Below are 17,981 nucleotides of genomic sequence, written 5' to 3' on the forward strand. Positions count from 1 at the left end.
GTGAATAATATGAAATCCACATGAAGAAACTGAAGTAACTCTTGCATGATTCATTCAAATAAAAAAAGATGGTTTCAATCATGGTTACTTTCCTATCTCAAAGCCACACATACCAGTACAGTAACGCCCATTTGGAGCCAAGACAAATCCTGGTTTGCAGATGCACTTGAAGCTGCCATCTTCATTAATGCACATCCCATTCAAACACATGTTGGTAGTTGTACATTCATCATGATCTGCAGAGAGAGAGGCACTCACATCATTGGTCTTGAGAGAACCAGTTTCCTTTCCTTCCACAAACAATCGTCAGTCAAATTCCACTACGTAAATGAACCATGTGCTCATGGATTTTTTTTCTCCTACTATGAACAGCAACTGAGTGAGAGCAAATAGTGTGTAGAATGTGAAGGGCGTTTGGTATAAGGGATGTAAAGGAAAATAATTAAATAAAATTTGTGCTTAGTGGCTATTAAAACTACATGAGTAGCATTGTATTTTGATTACCAAAAATGTTAATATGAGCTCAGGGTTTTTTTTTCTTCTTTTGTTAAGGAAGAATAAAGTCACAACAAACCTTACTGTAAGTGAAATGATCTGGACTTTCCTTAGTAGGTGAAGTTCGTGTAGTTGTGTGAATAGAATATTTCTGTGGAGTGTCACTACCTGCTGTACTGCTAGACATCATCAGAAACACAAATTTAGAGATCTGATTTTCACATATGCCAAACATTTTTATATATCCCAGACTGAGGATGGGGGAGACCTGTTCTATTTTGTCAGTATGTAACCCCAACATGTGAAATGCAGTAGGTAGTAACAGTTATTACAAAGAATAACTGCTACTTACAATTAAACATGAACCACGTAGGAAATTTTCAGAAGCCGTGAATAAAGTGTTACTTGTTATAATATTTTCAAAAAAAAAAGAAGTCTGCTGTTTCACTTTAACAGTCTTATGTTAAATGCATTTATATTTTCCCTAAGTCACTTGAAGAACTCTCACATATGTGTTGTGTGAGCTTTCATGGAAATAGCATACATGGTTCTAAATAAAGATGTATAGCCTTTAAAAATCTTTCGCAAGGGAGCAGGCGATTTCCATACCAACACAGTTTTTTCCATCTGTAGTTAATTCAAAGCCAGCATTGCAAATGCACTGGAAACTTCCATCTGTGTTCACACATCGACCGTTTTTACAAAGAACCCCATTCTGGATGCACTCATCAATATCTGGGAAAATTAAGAATGGCCAAAACAATACTCTTTTACAAATAGTTTTATAGACAATAAAACAGTATGATAAACTTAACTTCAAATATCCAGATTATTTTTACATGTAATATACAAAATCATGCTGCTTCTTTAGCAAAATTTCCATTTCTCACCAACTTTTCTTTTCTTGGATAGGTAGGTGTAAGCAAGTTTAAAGCCCTGAGTAGATGAAGAGGGAAGGGAAGGAAAAGTGAAACGGGGTGTGCAATGAACCTAAGAGAGGTCCGAGAGGGGAGCTGTTTGGGGCTCTGGTTGAAGACCTCAAATATCATACAAGGAGGTAAGAGAAAAGTGCCTACAGAATACACGGATTAAAAGCAATATGATGAAAACTTCTGGAGTAAGTTTGTTTAAGCAACTATCCATGGTTGAATAGGAAATCAAAAAGAAGACAAGGAGAGTCATCTGCTAAAAGAATTCCGAGATGAGTCAGCAGTGAGGTAGAAGGTTTGGGACTATGGCAGGGGTCGGGAACTATGACTCGCGAGCCAGATGTGGCTCTTTTGATGGCTGCATCTGGCTCGCAGACAGATCTTTAATAAAAAAAATAATAACATTAAAAATATAAAACATTCTCATGTATTACAATCCAATTCATTTCCTACTGCTCATGTTTATGGTTGCGGGTGGCTGGAGCCAATCACAGCTGTCCTCTGGGACAACACCTAATTTTTATTGGATAATGCCTAACGTACATGGGTCGTTGTATGGGTCTCATGGAATTACATTTTAAAATATGTGGCGTTCATGGCTCTCTCAGTCAAAAAGGTTCCTCATCCCTGGTCTATGGTAATGACTTAGGCATAATTTGGTGTTGGGTTGTGTGTGAGGTTTAAAGAAAACAGTAGATGAAAATGAATATAAAATATCAAGTTCCATTTAGCAGAGAGCAGTAACACTACTGATGTTACTGGGAGAAAGGAAGCTATGATTTAGGGAAGAAAGATAAAACTGAATTTTTGTGAAGCCAGATACCACATTGCCGGGGTTATATATGCAAATAGTGTTTATGTAGAAAGGAAGCCCTACTAAAGGTAGTATCAAATAAATCTGTAATAATGTAACAGCGCTTATTTCATTCCACGTTTTATTTTAATAAATCTACTTTTAACCTCAACAGCATGGGTCACTGTATTTCATGGAACATTTTCATATGTAAAAGCAAACTGCCTTACCAATGCATGCTTGCTTGGTAGGAGTCCTCTGGAATCCAGCATGACATTTACAATAATAGGACCCAGGTGTGTTAACACAATCTCCATTAGTGCAGGGATTTGATGTGCATTCATCAACATCTGTGAGCAGCAAAAGAAACCATTACAGACTTCACTCCATTTCTAGAAATGTTTGTTTAAAGCACATTTAGGCCCCCCCCCAAATTTGAGAGGCTAGTCAATGGTAATAGTCTAAATAGCAGAGTATTTATAAATGAATGAGCATTCCTTTCTTCAAATACAGAGGCCACTATGGAGATGTACAAAATATTGCCCATCAGAGAGTACAAGCAAATTTGCTTTAATCAAGAAATAATGATTTTTCAATGTGAATAATGCATGCTGATTAAAAGCAGGGGCTCTGTAGAGACACGGTCATGAGTTACGATAGGCTGTCACACTTATTATCTTTAGAAGTCTGGACAAGGGAAGAGCCTGTCTAAGGCTTAGTCCAGTGTTAGAAGGCCAACTGAAAAATTTTGAAAATATGTATTTATATTCCATGTCACTTGGATTATGGGAATACTTTGTTATTCTTGTGAACTCAACTATATATACTGCTCACAAAAATTAGGGGACTTTTAATCACTTCATATTCATTTTGAAATATCCCCTAATTTTTGTGAGCAGTGTATTTCACTATATATGCATTGAGCTCGGTAATATACTGCTCACAAAAATTAGGGGATACTTCAAAAATAAATACGAAGCGAAAAAATATCCTCTGATTTTTGTGAGCAGTGTATTTTGAAGTAACAGACAGAGAGTGGGGTAGAAAATAGAAACGAACAACAACGAAGCCTATTATTTTTAGTAGCTTCAGGTTTTTCTGAGATCTTCAAATTGGCACAGGATTTTTTTTTTTTTACATAAAAACAAGTTTTATGCAGATACTAGTTCCGAACCTAAATGTGAGAAACGTCACCACTTTTCATTCAAGTCCTACATCTTGATTAATTGCAAACCTATCGCAGAATGCAGGAACTGCACGACCCAATGGCAGGCTCAACAGTCTGGAAGTCAATTCCCAGAGAAATCACTTGTACCAGTGTTAGAAAAAGTTGATCTGCTCTCAGCTATCTATACCCACTAAGTAGTATTCTGAGTGCTGGCAAATTAAAAGCCTAGCTGGCTGGTCAGAGCATAATGACTTGCCATTTCACGTATGTGTAGAAGCCATTACCATATACGGTTTCAGCTAAACTGGAGCGCACAACAATAAAATCAATTCACAGGTTTAACACTTTAATAAACAAATTACTCTTTTCACAGATGTTCTTAAAACAGGAACTGTACTCTATCAAACTCACCAACCTCAATTATATAAACACTCAGACGGAATGCAATTAAGCTCTCTCTGGTAAAAGAGGGGGAAAGGATCTCACAGCAAATAAAAACAACAAAAAATAACAAGATTCGATGTTTTTCCAACTCATCCAAAGACACCTGCAGCCCGTTAAGACTCACTTACATTTAAACTTTTGGTTGGTAACATCAATTCTACTGAGCCAAAGAGTGAAGCAAAATGAGAAAAGAGAAAGTTTAGAGCGTTAGCAAGCACATAAAGTATAATTTAAAAACTTTTCCCAAACAAAATACCACCTTTGGTTTACAGTGTTGTAGATCCCTTAAATTCTCCGTGTTTACATAATACTGAAGGCAACAATTAAAACTGTGTTGTAGATGCATCTTTAGAAAAGCCTGGTGTCAAGTTCTGTTCTAGAGAAGACCATGACAACAGGCACCAGAGCCCTCTCCCCAGGTAGACTTTTCTGGGAAGCTGGGTGGCTTCTCAGGACCGTTTCCTCTCCCTTGAGAACCTGTCCCCGAGGTCCCTCATTGCTAGGACAGCTCTGCCAGTTCTTTTGCCATTACAGCCTCAATTCAATTCTGTTTCCTTAGCCCCTTAGGGCTAAAAGATGAACACACAGAGAATAGATAGCAGTACACAGTTTTATTTTGGAAGAAAAACAATCACCAAAAAACTATTAGTGACTTACAATTCAGGACTTTAAAAAACCCTGTTTGTTTTCTAAAATCGTGTAAGACTAATCCTATGCCGCGTTCTGAGATGCACACCTCACGCCTCACCTTGACTCTGAGTCTCACGGTCTCACACTTCCAAGTGCTCGCCTTTTCCTGCCCCATGCAGAGGAAGAGGGGCACTTAAACATTACAATCAGCACTCTGATTTCTTCCTACATCTTCACTGGGGACTGAGCATTTTTAAGCAAAACTCAGAGGATTTTAAACTTCTAAAATAAATGAGAAAGGAATTTTAAATGCCTAAAGTAATTGATAAAGGTATTGATAATCGAATTGATTAAATTCTCAGATACTATTGAAGTAAGAAATATTAACCCTTGAAAAAAAGCATTTTATATTTGAACTTAGCGAACACTTCTAATTAGCAAGGGCTCTAAGATTTACCCCTGGCCTAACAGAAACAACAATTATTTCTTACTATTCCTAAATGAAATAATTTAAATGGAGTTAAAAACTACTAATAGCAGTTTGACTTACACAGACAATAAAGGAGTCACAAAAATTCTTTTTAGAGTAAAATTCTCAAGAAAAACAGAGAAGGCCCTGGCCGGTTGGCTCAGTGGTAGAGCATTGGCCTGGCGTGCAGGAGTCCTGGGTTCGATTCCCGGCCAGGGCACACAGGAGAAGTGCCCATCTGCTTCTCCACCCTCTCCTTCCTCTCTGTTCTCTCTTCCCCTCCCGCAGCCGAGGCTCCATTGGAGCAAGGTTGGCCCGGGTGCTGAGGATGGCTCTATAGCCTCTGCTAGACTGGCTCTGGTTGCAACAAAGCAACATCCCAGATGGGCAGAGCATCGCCCCCTGGTGGGCGTGCCGGGTGGATCCCAGTTGGGCGCATGCGGGAGTCTGTCTGACTGCCTCCCCCTTTCCAACTTAATACAAAAAAAAAAAAAAAGAAAAAATTTGATGAGTAAATATAACTGTTTTCAGGTCTCAAGAGTAACTCATAATAGTAAAATGGACCCAAATCTATTTTCCTTGTTTTTGATTCTTCTAATTAGTTATTGCCTTCAAGTTATATCACCTCCTCAGTAGCTAATGGAAGTTCCCAAATGGCAAGGGCAGTTTGTTAGTCCTCAAATCACAGGTAAAATCAAAACATCTTAGGCTTATTTATATTCTCTATTTCCAATATCCCAACTTGAAGTTTATACACTTAAACTATGCCTAGGTTTCAACTTTTCAAGGCTAGATGATGAGATCAAACTAGAATGGTCTGTTTATAATAATGCTTGGACAGAACTCCAAAATTTGAGATGTATATTAACATATGAACTATGCAGACATATAATCCCAATACTACATTAGACATAGAGTTTAGAAAAAGGGTGGTAAGAGCCCTTCTTACTGGATTCCAGGAAAAGTGAGGACCTTAAGATACCCATTTTCTGTGATTAGCTCATCTCCTGTGCATCTAGAGTTGTACTAACTATTCATCACCCTTGGGAAAATTGGGGGAAAAAAACCCAGTTACTGAAATCACTGTCTGCAGGGCCTAATTCTTCATAACCCTGGTTAAGAAGGCTGGATTGGCAGCATGACTACAGAAAATTTTGTTAATCCTTAGTTTATCTTCATATCAAAGGTTCACAAACTCCCCCAGAGTAGAGGTGTTTTACTAGCTAGAATAAAGTGCACCCTGGTGCTAACATGAAATAAATGGTGGTTTCTGGCTAATTTACAGAAAATATTTCACTTCTGGCCTATGTTGACTTGTCAATTAGTGAATCATGCAGTTACACATTAATGAGAAATATTAAGAGCAAAATAAAAAGAGCTAATCGAAATTTCAGTCTGACAGATCATGTGTATGTATGTGCAAGAGGGAATACTTTATATATTGTGTACTTATAATCGTGTTTTATGGTTGTGAAATTTTTAACTCATATAATAAGAGTAACTATATGAGTATATCATGGTGTTTCAAAAATAATCACCTACATGAACAAACATCATGTAGTATCAGCTGAGCCAGGGCTGCTGTACATGCATACATATTGCACAACCTTAGTGTGAGACATTTATGTATGATTGGGACCGTCCACAGTTGAGCAGTGTAAAAACCTATGCACCTGTACACAGGAACCTGAGACAAGCCTTACTTAATCTTTCTCATCTTGTAGCTCTGTACATAGTTTAGAATGAGCATTTTCCCAAAACATCATATTTTGGCTCACATTTTCCTTCGTAATCAGAGCTCACTCAGTCCTTTTCAGCTTACTTGGCAAAAAGTATAATCCTCCCATCTAGATTTTATTTTATTTTTTTCATAGTGGGTTCCCTCTTTGCTGGATTAGTAATAGAGTAACTTCATTCTAGGGCCAGCAAAAGCTCCCTTAATCAAAATTCCACCTCTGCTATAGCTGTTGGCCTTGAAGGAGTCATTTAAAGGTGTTAAAAAAAAAACAAAAAAAAAACAAAAAAAAACTAAAACAGGCCCTGGGCTGTTGGCTCAGCGGTAGAGCGTCGGCCTAGCATGCGGGGGACCCGGGTTCGATTCCCGGCCAGGGCACATAGGAGAGGCGCCCATTTGCTTCTCCACCCCCCCTCCTTCCTCTCTGTCTCTCTCTTCCCCTCCCGCAGCCAAGGCTCCATTGGAGCAAAGATGGCCTGGGCGCTGGGGATGGCTCCTTGGCCTCTGCCCCAGGCGCTGGAGTGGCTCTGGTCGCAGCGGAGCGACCCCCCGGAGGGGCAGAGCATCGCCCCCTGGTGGGCAGAGCTTTGCCCCTGGTGGGCATGCCGGGTGGATCCCGGTCGGGCGCATGCGGGAGTCTGTCTGACTGTCTCTCCCCGTTTCCAGCTTCAGAAAAATACAAAAAAAAAAACCAACTAAAACATGCCAAGAGTACATCGTACCCTCCATCGCTCTTCCTCACTGCCGGCCTGCTTAGGGCAGATCAGTTTCATTTGCCACCTGTGCTCACCATACCTCCCCTTCCCTTAAAAAAATCTAGTATCCCCTCTTCCCTATCCCAGACCCCTTGAGTTTGACAGCAGGAAGATGCAGACTTCAGATAGGGCTGGGCCTCTTCCCCGGGACTGACACCTTAACTGAATTAAAATTTTTTTCTTTCCAATTGATTTCCCATTTATAATGTGCCTTGAGCCTGGGCCTCTGGAGCAGGAAAAAAAAAAAGTCCCTAAGACATTCCTAGTTGTCATGGGACAAAATCTTGCTGGAGGCTCACCTTAACTTTCTTTTTTATATAGAAATTAAATTTAATGGGGTGACACTGATCAATTAAGAGTACATAGGTTTCAAGTAAACATTTCTACAGCATTTGGACTGTTGATTGTGTTGTGTGCCCATCACCCGAAGTCAAATCATTTTCCATCACTGTATGTTTGTTTCATCTATATTTTATAACAAAAGATCTGAACCCAAAACTGGTATTTAATTATGCTAATTATAAAACATACATGATCATTTGATAACATGAAAAATAAATAAAAAAATAATCTCAAAACGGCTCAATTCCCATAGTCCTAAAACTACTCTTAATAGATCCTCAAAACCCTGTTTATTATGAAATCCAATAGATTTTTTCCCCTCAATGTATTTGAATTTTCTGCCATCTGTAACACTTGATAGTACTTTTCGATTGAAAGTGTACCCTGTCTGACCAGGCAGTGGCTCAGTGGATAGAGTGTCAGATTGAGATGCAGAGGATCCAGATTTGAAACCCAGAGGTCGCCGGCTTGAGCGTGGGGTCACTGACTTGTGTTTGGGATCACAGACAAGACCCCATGGTCACTAGCTTGAGCCCAAAGTTGCTGGCTTGAGCAAGGGTTCACTAACTCTGCTGGAGCCGCCCAATCAAGGCACATATGAGAAAGCAATCAATGAACAACTAAGGAGCTGCAACAAAGAATTGATGTTTCTCATCTCTCTCCCTTCCTGTCTGTCCCTCTCTCTGTCTCTGTCACATGCATGTGCGCGCGCGCGCGCGCACACACACACACACACACACACACACACACACAAAGTGTACCCTTTGCATAGCTTCAGTGACATAATACCTTCTGGATTATTTTTCTGTCTCTCCAACATGACTATTGTCTTCTTTATGAACCTATGTTGTTGCTCCATGACAGCAGTACTGTCATCTTTCATTCTTCTTGGTGTTCAGTCTGGGAGACAGTATTCACCCTCGTGGTTCTGACAGCCACCTATGTGACTGACCTGTGACTCTGGCCTTGCACTGTCCTCTTAGCTTTCTTTAGACCTTTATAATTAAACATTCTAGATACCTAAAACTCTACATGTCTAAAAAAATTCATCAACTGTTTCCTCCCAACCTGTACCTTCCTCGGCATTAGTGACACCATCATATATCCAGTGTTGTTCAGCTAAGAAGGAAAGAAATCAAAGAGAGGCAGAGATGGAAATCTCAGTATTTAGGGTGGCAGACTCCTGAAGTGGCCCAGTTCAGCAATAGGTTAAGGGAGCATATGGAAGACCATGCCCACAGGAGAGACAGCGTGGAAATTAGCTTTATTCAAAAGATTTTTTTTCTACCATAATCAGTTCCATTTGTTCTTATAGTGTAAAAGCTATCAAAAACTAAGAAGGATTAAAGAATCATGAGCTTACCTATGCAATCACCATTTGCATCCTGCTTATAGCCCATGTTGCATTCACATCGGTAGCTAGAAACAGTAGGTATGCAGCGTCCGTTTAAACAGAGATTAGCATGGTGCTTACAGATATCTATTGTCTGGTTCAGAATAGCTATAGAAAATTAAAACACAAGTGGCATTTCATCATTACACCATGGATTACCCCTCATAGAGTTGATTTTTTAAAGGATATTTTAATAGTATATTAATTAAATATATATATATATATATCAAAAGCTACATTATTCTATATTGTATTAAAACTTTAAGGTTGAGGATCTAAAAAGTATTCTTGAGACACATGCTTGTAACTTGCATTTGTTAAGTTACACATCTGGAGACTCTGCCCACAATACTGTCTTTAAAATTTCAGGAATGCTCTACTGTACATTTGAATGCTTTCCATTTCTTTTTTTGTAACTGTGCTGAATATTCAGATAGAGTAAAAAAGGCATTGTGCCAAAAAGAATAAACACCACACTGTAGGACATCATTAAATATTATTAGCAAGAGTAGTTCTTTTAAAAAGAATGAACTTAAATGTCAAGTACTCCAATGCCAATTCTGGCCTGAAGCCCACGGTTCTCGATTTCTTAAGTTATTCAACAAAAAAAAGGGTGAGGAAAAGAAAGATATTTCATTATAATATTTTGATAGGCACAGAGCAATGCTTATTCAGTTTATCTCAGTTGAGAAATGGTCCTGGCCGTAATTCAAGGGCTGTATGAACAGGGCGGCTGCAAGCAGCCAAGTGAAATACCCTGGAACCAGAAACGTGCTCGTGAATGGCGTCATCTGGATTGGAGCATGACTGTGCTCTCATCTCCATTTTCAGAGAAAGCCTGGGCTGCTCATTCTTTTCTTCAATTTGCAAAGTTAATGAAACAGAAAAATGATATCTTTCTGAAGAATTTTAAATTACTACATTTTACTTTAGACCCCAAAACAGACTTTTACATATATATTCTCTCTCTCTCTCTCTCTCTCTCTTTCACACACACACACACACACACACACACCCCTTTTGGGGGGAAAACGTTAGGAATTATAATATCATTTAAGGCAGAAAACAAAAACGTTTACACAAGAAGTGAACACTCACTGAGTCCAGTGATGATGGGCCCCTGTCCCCCGGCCCCTACACCTGCTCCCCCAACGCCAGGAGAAAAGCCATTGCCTCCAGGGATGGGGATGAAGCCCGCCCCTCCGGGGCCATAGCCATTGCCATTGCCATTGGGAGCGAAGCCATTGCCCCCAGTGCCTCCAGGTCGGGAACCAGCACTTCCTGGAATCCCTCCGATTGGAAGTCCATCCATGCAAAGTCTGTGGTATTCCTCTAGAAAGAAAAGAAAGTTCAGTTAAACACAAATGGATGGCTTTCTGCATAATAAAAGCAATCTGTGCACTCTAACAGTCATTTTAGCTTATCTATACCTACATGATGTAAATAAGTAGGGTATTACCCTGACAAATATTTTCCATGCCAACAGTAGGCAGATTAAGGTATGTTTCAGAGAAAAAAAATTAAAATTTATATGCCATATTTTAACTGAGCTGCATAGCCGAAGAACTGTCTGTATGAGCATTTTTATTTTATGCCCCTTAGTGAAACTCCTAAAATTCCAGATGACTGTGTATGCAAGAAATTTACCTGGATGGGTAAAAATTAAAAGCTTTAAGTAAGTAATTCATTCTATATATTTTATTTTCTTGAAATGTCATCATTATTGCATCTATACATGCTTCCTATCTCTTTTATTCTCTTCAAATGGTTCGTATGGCTTCAGAATAATATTTTTCCAATGTGGATTTTAAATGAAGATCATATTTAATAAGCTTTAAAATCTCCTTATTTATCCAAGTATCAAAGTTGAGAGAAAAGAAGCAAGGACAATGACTGCCTTTATTCTTTAATTATTCTCAGAATTAGGAAACTATATCAGAATAAATAAAAACTATTTAACTCTAGTAATTGTTTCAGTATTAATAACATTATTACGTATTATTAGTAGAACTATGGATTTCCAAAATTATAAACTATGCATTAACTCTGCTTTTTAAATTTTTTACTATTTGGTTTTGATATTTTATAGCTTAAAGAGTTTGAAAGAATGTGCCTGTTTTCCTCCATAAAAGTGTGTATAGATACATATTTTAAAAGCACAGTTCAAAAAATTTAATAGTTTTAATAAAAAATATAATTTAATATAAAGACAATGTAATAAAATATATTTATATCCCTTTATGTAGTAAACATTAATTGTACTTAAATTTTATATGATAGTAACAAGAGAAGCTACTTCTCCTTCATCCTAAAGTAACTGCCTGATCTTGCCTCAGTTATACGGCAGTTAATACAGCAAAGTGAATGTGAGGCATCCTCCTACCCTTGTATTCTTAATTTTCAGGTCATTAGAAAAAAAGGAAATAGCTTCTAGGATTGAGACACTATCAGATAAAGGTACTACTGAAATAAAATATAAATGAAGGTTGAATTTGTTAGTCAAAGGTATTTAACTTCTGGAATGAAAGATCAGGAGGTTTTAAAACTGAAATGAAGTACGAACATCCAGTAGAATTTTTAAAAAGCCTTGCACAAAGACAAGTGATAATCAGCTTTCAGGAATTCTGATATTAATAAACTGGACATAATCAAACCTGGTCCCAAATAACAACGCCACCTTATCCCTCAGAAAATACACCCAAGTCACACTGAGGACAGTAATAGGAACACAGACATGATGTGACTTTAAAAAGAAGAGCAAAGTACACTAGTATGTTAGCACTAGTTCTGATGCTGTGTGTCCCGCAGAGCCTAGCCGCCAGCCGCTCACCAGAACCTCGGACGGGACAGGCTTCAGGCATGGTTCCAAGGCCCCAGCAGCGGCCAGGCTCACAGCAGCACTGCATTCTTGTCATTCTGCCCGGGAGCTCTTGTGCACAGCGACCATTCACCAGGCCTGAGAAACATGTGCCTGTTCTTTGATCTGAACATGTGAAAATAAAATGGAAGACATGGCAGAATTATCTCAGGTTCTTACATTGATCATTTCACACATTAGAAGCAGCTAAATGAGTTGAGTTATTTTACGTAATCTCTAATGTGCCTATTTCGTCTCTTAATTTCTATTATATTTACTCGTTCCATTACTTATTTACTGAGAAAACATTCACTGAACACATTCACTTAGCACTTGTGTTCCATGCCACATCCCAGAGATACAAACATGAAAGATGTGAAGCAGGTATAATCCCAAACTGCAGTGAGAAGCCAACCCAGGCAGATCCAGAGCATGAAGGAGAGCAACAATCCAACCCCATCCTAGATCATTCAATCCCCAGCTGACTTGTAGATGTTTGCTGTTGTTTGCCACTGAGATATTTGTGAATGTTTGTTACACAGTAGTATCTGACTGATACAAGTTTATTTTAGAAAGGTTCATCAGAAGCATCTTTTTGAGACAGTGACATCTGAGAAGAGAGAGACTTGAAAACAGTAAGATCATGAGTCATGTAGTTATTTAAAGGAAGAGCAGCTCAAAGAGAAAGAAGGGAATGTGCTTGTTGTGTGTGAAAAACAAGGGTCTACCGTGACCTGTGAAGATGACATTGAAGACCTTCAGGTGAGATGATGGTAGGCTGTAGAACAACAAAGGAAAAGTGAAGATCTTAAAAACAGCTAGAAAAAAAGATATTTAAACAACCACTGACTTAGTAGCACCAACGGATGCTAGACACAATGGAATAGTATCTTCTGTACACTACAATAGAATAACTGTCCATCTAACACTCTGTCTCCCAAAAAAACATCTTTCCAGAGGGAAAATCAAGGTCACTTTCATGAATACAAAAACAGAGAGAGAAATTTCTACTAAAAGTTTCCCTCCAAAGGAAATTTTTGAAGAGGTGCTTTAGGCAAAAAGAAAATGATTCCAAGTGGAAAGTTTGGAATGTATGAAAGAATGAAGAGGAAAAGATATTGTTAGGTACCTGGGTAAAATCTAAACGGGGGCTAAAATATCAAACAGCAATAATAATGATTAATTTGTTGCCAAGAATTTTTAAAAATGGGAGAGGGAGATCAAAGTATAACCATGCTAATATTCTTCTATTGTTTAGATATGGGTAAAAATACAGATTTAACTTTGACCTGAAGTTAAATATGCGTCTGAAAACAGAATAAGGGACTAAAACTACAGAAATAACGTAAGTAACTTCTGAACAATAGAAGGAAAAGAATGGAATACGTGGGAAGAGGGGACCCTGAATAAATCCAAAAGCAAGCAAAAGGAAAAAAGTAACAAGAGAGTAATTTAAGTAAAAAGCACAAAGAAGGTAACAGAAATAAAAATAAATATATCAGTTACTATAATAAAAAATGAATTTAGCCTCAATTTAAGAAAGATTTTCATGCTGTGCAGAAACAAGTTAGGTTTTGACTGTTTAAAAGAGATACATTTAAAACACAAGGAAGCAGGCCCTGGCCGGTTGGCTCAGTGGTAGAGCGTCGGCCTGGCGTGCAGAAGTCCCAGGTTCGATTCCCGGCCAGGGCACACAGGAGAAGCGCCCATCTGCTTCTCCACCCCTCCCCCTCCTCTCTGTCTCTCTCTTCCCCTCCCGCAGCCGAGGCTCCATTGGAGCAAAGATGGCCTGGGTGCTAGGGATGGCTCCTTGGCCTCTGCCCCAGGCGCTAGAGTGGCTCTGGTCGCAAAAGAGCGACGCCCCGGAGGTGGGCAGAGCTTCGCCCCCTGGTGGGCGTGCCGGGTGGATCCCGGTCGGGCGCATGCGGGAGTCTGTCTGACTGTCTCTCCCCATTTCCAGCTTCAGAAAAATACAAAAAAAAAAAAAAATACAAAAACACAAGGAAGCAGAACAAGTGAGAGGAAAATATAACATAGGCATATGCTTAAAATTACACTCCCACTCACAAAATGTGATGCAAAATAAGGAGGTAAAATATGCCAAGAGAAGATATTTAGAGATTGACAAAAAGAAAATAAACTTTATGAGAGTTAATACATAATGAAAAAATGTTCAATTCACCAGGAAAAGACAGTATTTTAAAACACTCATCATCTCGTAACATAACATCAATATATATAAAACAAAACTTAAAAAAAACCACATTTAAAAAAAAACAAATCTACCACCACAGTGGGATAATTATACAACTCTTTTAGTAACTGACAGATACAGTGACAAAATTCAGCAGGTACAGAGAAAATTATAACAGTACCATTAACAAGTTTGTTCTAATGGATATATCTATGCAACAAATGGAGAAAACACATCTTTTTCAAGCCCATATAGGAGATTTGCAAACCAGAAAAAAACCTTACACTTCTAAACAATGCATGGGTCAAATAAAACAAAACACTGGAAGTAAATGAATATGTGTAAAAATAAGTAGATGCCAGCTAGGAATCCATCAGGGATCTAGATATAACTAACACTCCCAAACTTTGGGAGTCTGAAGTTACATTGCAAGGGGTCTACAAATCTTACACTGAAGACTGCAACGCATATGAGAAACACCTCACAATATATAGGCACTAGATCAGGGGTCCCCAAACTTTTTACACAGGGGGCCAGTTCACTGTCCCTCAGACCGTTGGAGGGCCGGACTATAAAAAAAAAAAACTATGAACAAATCCCTATGCACACTGCACATATATTATTTTAAAGTAAAAAAACAAAATGGGAACAAATACAATATTTAAAATAAAGAACAAGTACATTTAAATCAACAAACTGACCAGTATTTCAATGGGAACTATGGGCCTGCTTTTGGCTAATGAGATGGTCAATGTCCGGTTCCATATTTGTCACTGCTAGCCATAACAAGTGATATGATGTGCTTCCAGAGCCGTGAAGCATGCGTCCCGTGTCACCGGAAGTAGGTTGCATCTTTATCCTGTGCTCCTCTCACTGACCACCAATGAAAGAGGTGCCCCTTCCGGAAGTATGGCAGGGGCTGGATAAATGGCCTCAGGGGGCCGCATGCAGCCCGCGGGCCGTAGTTTGGGGACCCCTGCACTAGAGGATTACCACTATGGAGATTCTATTGTGACTAATAAAATACAAACTCGTTGAAAATTATTATTTAATACTCAGGATCTTTTTCATTATGTATTTTCTCAATTTTTCATTATGTGTTATCATCATGCGAGGATCTGAAAACATTCTGATGTTCAAGAGAGGCTTTTAAAATACATCACTACTGTTCTACAGTTTGGGAGCCTCTGATCAGTGCCATAAAATGTATTCAAGGGAACCATGTTGCTGGTGAGATGGTGGAGGGGCAGAAAGAGAGGATTGGAAGTAAATCATAACTTCCACAATTATTCTTTTCTAATAACATTGGGGAGGCAAGCCATTTACCGCCAATCCTTTGAGTCAAAAACATACCATGATAAGATATAGATCAGTGTAGTGTGATGTCTTGTAGTTAAGGTGTCCCCAAAAATATATTTCAAAACCAAAACAGTGGCTAGCATATCTGAAACTGTGTGGTTCTTAGAAAGCACTGATCTGAAAATGTGTTATATGGAAAAGTATCTGAAATAGAGAGAGCCAACCAGGAGTTGTGCAGGCATACCATCTCTTGAAACAGGGAACTATTAGGGGCAAAGGCAGATGAAGCATATTTATTACGCCATTAGGACAAATCCTTGTAATGCTTGGTATATGTTTAACTGTCCGACTGACATGTCACAAAAATGAAAACAAGCCTATTCCTCCAATAATCTCTTGTCACCCTCACTATACTCGTTGACTATACTTCACTTACATGAAGTCTTATTTAAAGCAACGCTGAAAAAGAGGAAGCAATCCATCTCTTCTGATTAAAATATAAATCTATCTAGAAGTAAAAATAATGGTACTATTATCAGAGTTTGTTCCATGGCTTGACATTCAGTCTAAACTTGACTTAAGAGAACGGTTAATTATACAATGTGATGAAAACTTGGTAAAAGTTGGAGGTTGTACCTTGAAATAAATATGTCTCCTGTTGAGTAAGCTTTGCTCATTAAAAATGAAAGGTTCAGCCAGAAAACACCAACACCGATGAGGTTAGCTCAGGTCAGAGTACTAGCAGTGATAGTACTCGGTAAATGCCGACCACTGTCTCAGGTCTCACCCCAGATCCTGGAGGCCTGCTCCCACCTCGTCCCCCTGACTGATTCTGCAGATTTTTGCTATTCCTAAAATACTTTCATGTTTCCATTACACATGACTAACTAGAACTAGGAACAATGGTTTTTACGGTTATTTTCTTTAAAAAATTGTTTCTTCCTCACTGTCTAACCTTCTCTTGCTGGGGCATTCTTTCTTAATTAACACTACTATTACTGTTCCCAAGACTGTACTTTCAAGGGTCATTTCTATAGTTCGTTCCTGTTCCACCAGTTGCCGTTTCTATGATGCTTCAATTAAAACTAAAACACTAGTTAGCATTCTGTTTAGCATTTTGTCTCCCCTTCCCTTTCAGTTAAGTATTTTTAGGAGTTTTGAGTTTATCTCTCCAGTGTTTTGTTGTAAATACACACATGCATATGTAATCAACACCCATCATTCACATAAAATGCTGCATAGTAACAGCACATCCTGACATCTTTCTCATCATTGTATCAAGATCTCCCTCATTTCTTTAAAATAGTGTTCCCCCCCATTGATTTTTGTCTCTGTCCTGCTCAAAAATCTTGATGGGCTCTCACTGCCCTCGGGATCAAGCTGAAACTCCTCAGCATGGCAGTTAAGAACCTTTGCAATAAAATCTTGATCTCAACCCATTTTTCTCATTTTATCTCCAACGACCTTCCTACTCAGCAGTCTGTCCCAGCCAGGTGCTTCCCACCATCTGTCTCCTCAACCCACCCAGATGCTCAGTCCCTGCAGTCTTGCTCACACTTCCTCTGTGCTCAGGGCACCCTTATTTCTTTGGGCAGCTCCCCCCCGTTTTTCAAGGGCATTGACATCAGTGCTCATTTCCTTGAGAATGGTCACTACAATAATCAGGCCTTTCATGTCAACTTATAGCATTTAGTGCGGAAAAAATTATTTAGCAATTAATCACCCACTGCCTCAAACTTTCTCTTATATAATTATTTTCTTTCTACATTATGTCTTCAGGTTTTGTTTTCTCAAGAATACTCCAAGGCAATATTGTGCACTGAAACTTTTGTAAGGCTCAAGGCAACACACTAGGATGTTGTGGCAAGGTCATGTGACAGCAAGGATTCTAAACACTCTCATTTTCTGAACCTCCCTTGAGTCCCTTTGCTTAGGGTCTCTGCCAGAGCTCCAAGTGCACACGACAGCAGCAGGGACATTATCATGAACACAGAAATTGCTCCCTGAATCTTGTCAATTCATCCTTTACTCATTGCAGGCTGCCAATTACTCTTCTTGCCTAGATTACAATGTAAAAATTAAGTACTAAAAATGCCATGGATATTACAATGACCCTGACTTCCAAAATGACAGAAGGGCAATTAAACTGTGCTACAAAAATGCTTCTAAAAAAGATTATTAAGAATGTTTTAACCAAAAATCCCTTCAATAGATGACTGGATAAAGAAGATGTGGTACATATATACTATGGAATACTACTCAGCCATAAGAAATGATGACATCAGATCATTTAAAACAACATGGATGGACCTTGATAACATTATACGGAGTGAAATAAGTAAATCAGAAAAAAACTAAGAACTGCATGATTCCATACATAGGTGGGACATAAAAATGAGACTCAGAGCCATGGACAAGAGTGTGGTGGTTACGTGGAGGGGTTTGGGAGAGGAAAGGAGAGGGGGGAGGGGAGAGGCA

General features: G+C 38.8%; 1 protein-coding gene across 1 annotated transcript in view; it reads right to left on the minus strand.

Annotated features, from left to right (window-relative positions):
• The window catches only part of FBN2 (fibrillin 2), a 275,158-nt gene that overhangs the window by 114,073 nt on the left and 143,104 nt on the right, over positions 1 to 17,981 (minus strand). Inside the window, exons 9-14 of the mRNA XM_066383650.1 lie at positions 11,984 to 12,136; positions 10,252 to 10,485; positions 9,124 to 9,261; positions 2,448 to 2,567; positions 1,105 to 1,230; positions 114 to 236 (exon numbers count right to left, since the gene is read on the minus strand). Coding sequence (XP_066239747.1) covers positions 114 to 236; positions 1,105 to 1,230; positions 2,448 to 2,567; positions 9,124 to 9,261; positions 10,252 to 10,485; positions 11,984 to 12,136 — 894 coding nt within the window. The remainder of the gene's footprint in view (positions 1 to 113; positions 237 to 1,104; positions 1,231 to 2,447; positions 2,568 to 9,123; positions 9,262 to 10,251; positions 10,486 to 11,983; positions 12,137 to 17,981) is intronic.

The sequence above is a fragment of the Saccopteryx leptura genome, chromosome 4 (assembly GCF_036850995.1).
Source record: "Saccopteryx leptura isolate mSacLep1 chromosome 4, mSacLep1_pri_phased_curated, whole genome shotgun sequence".
NCBI classification, from domain to species: domain Eukaryota; kingdom Metazoa; phylum Chordata; class Mammalia; order Chiroptera; family Emballonuridae; genus Saccopteryx; species Saccopteryx leptura.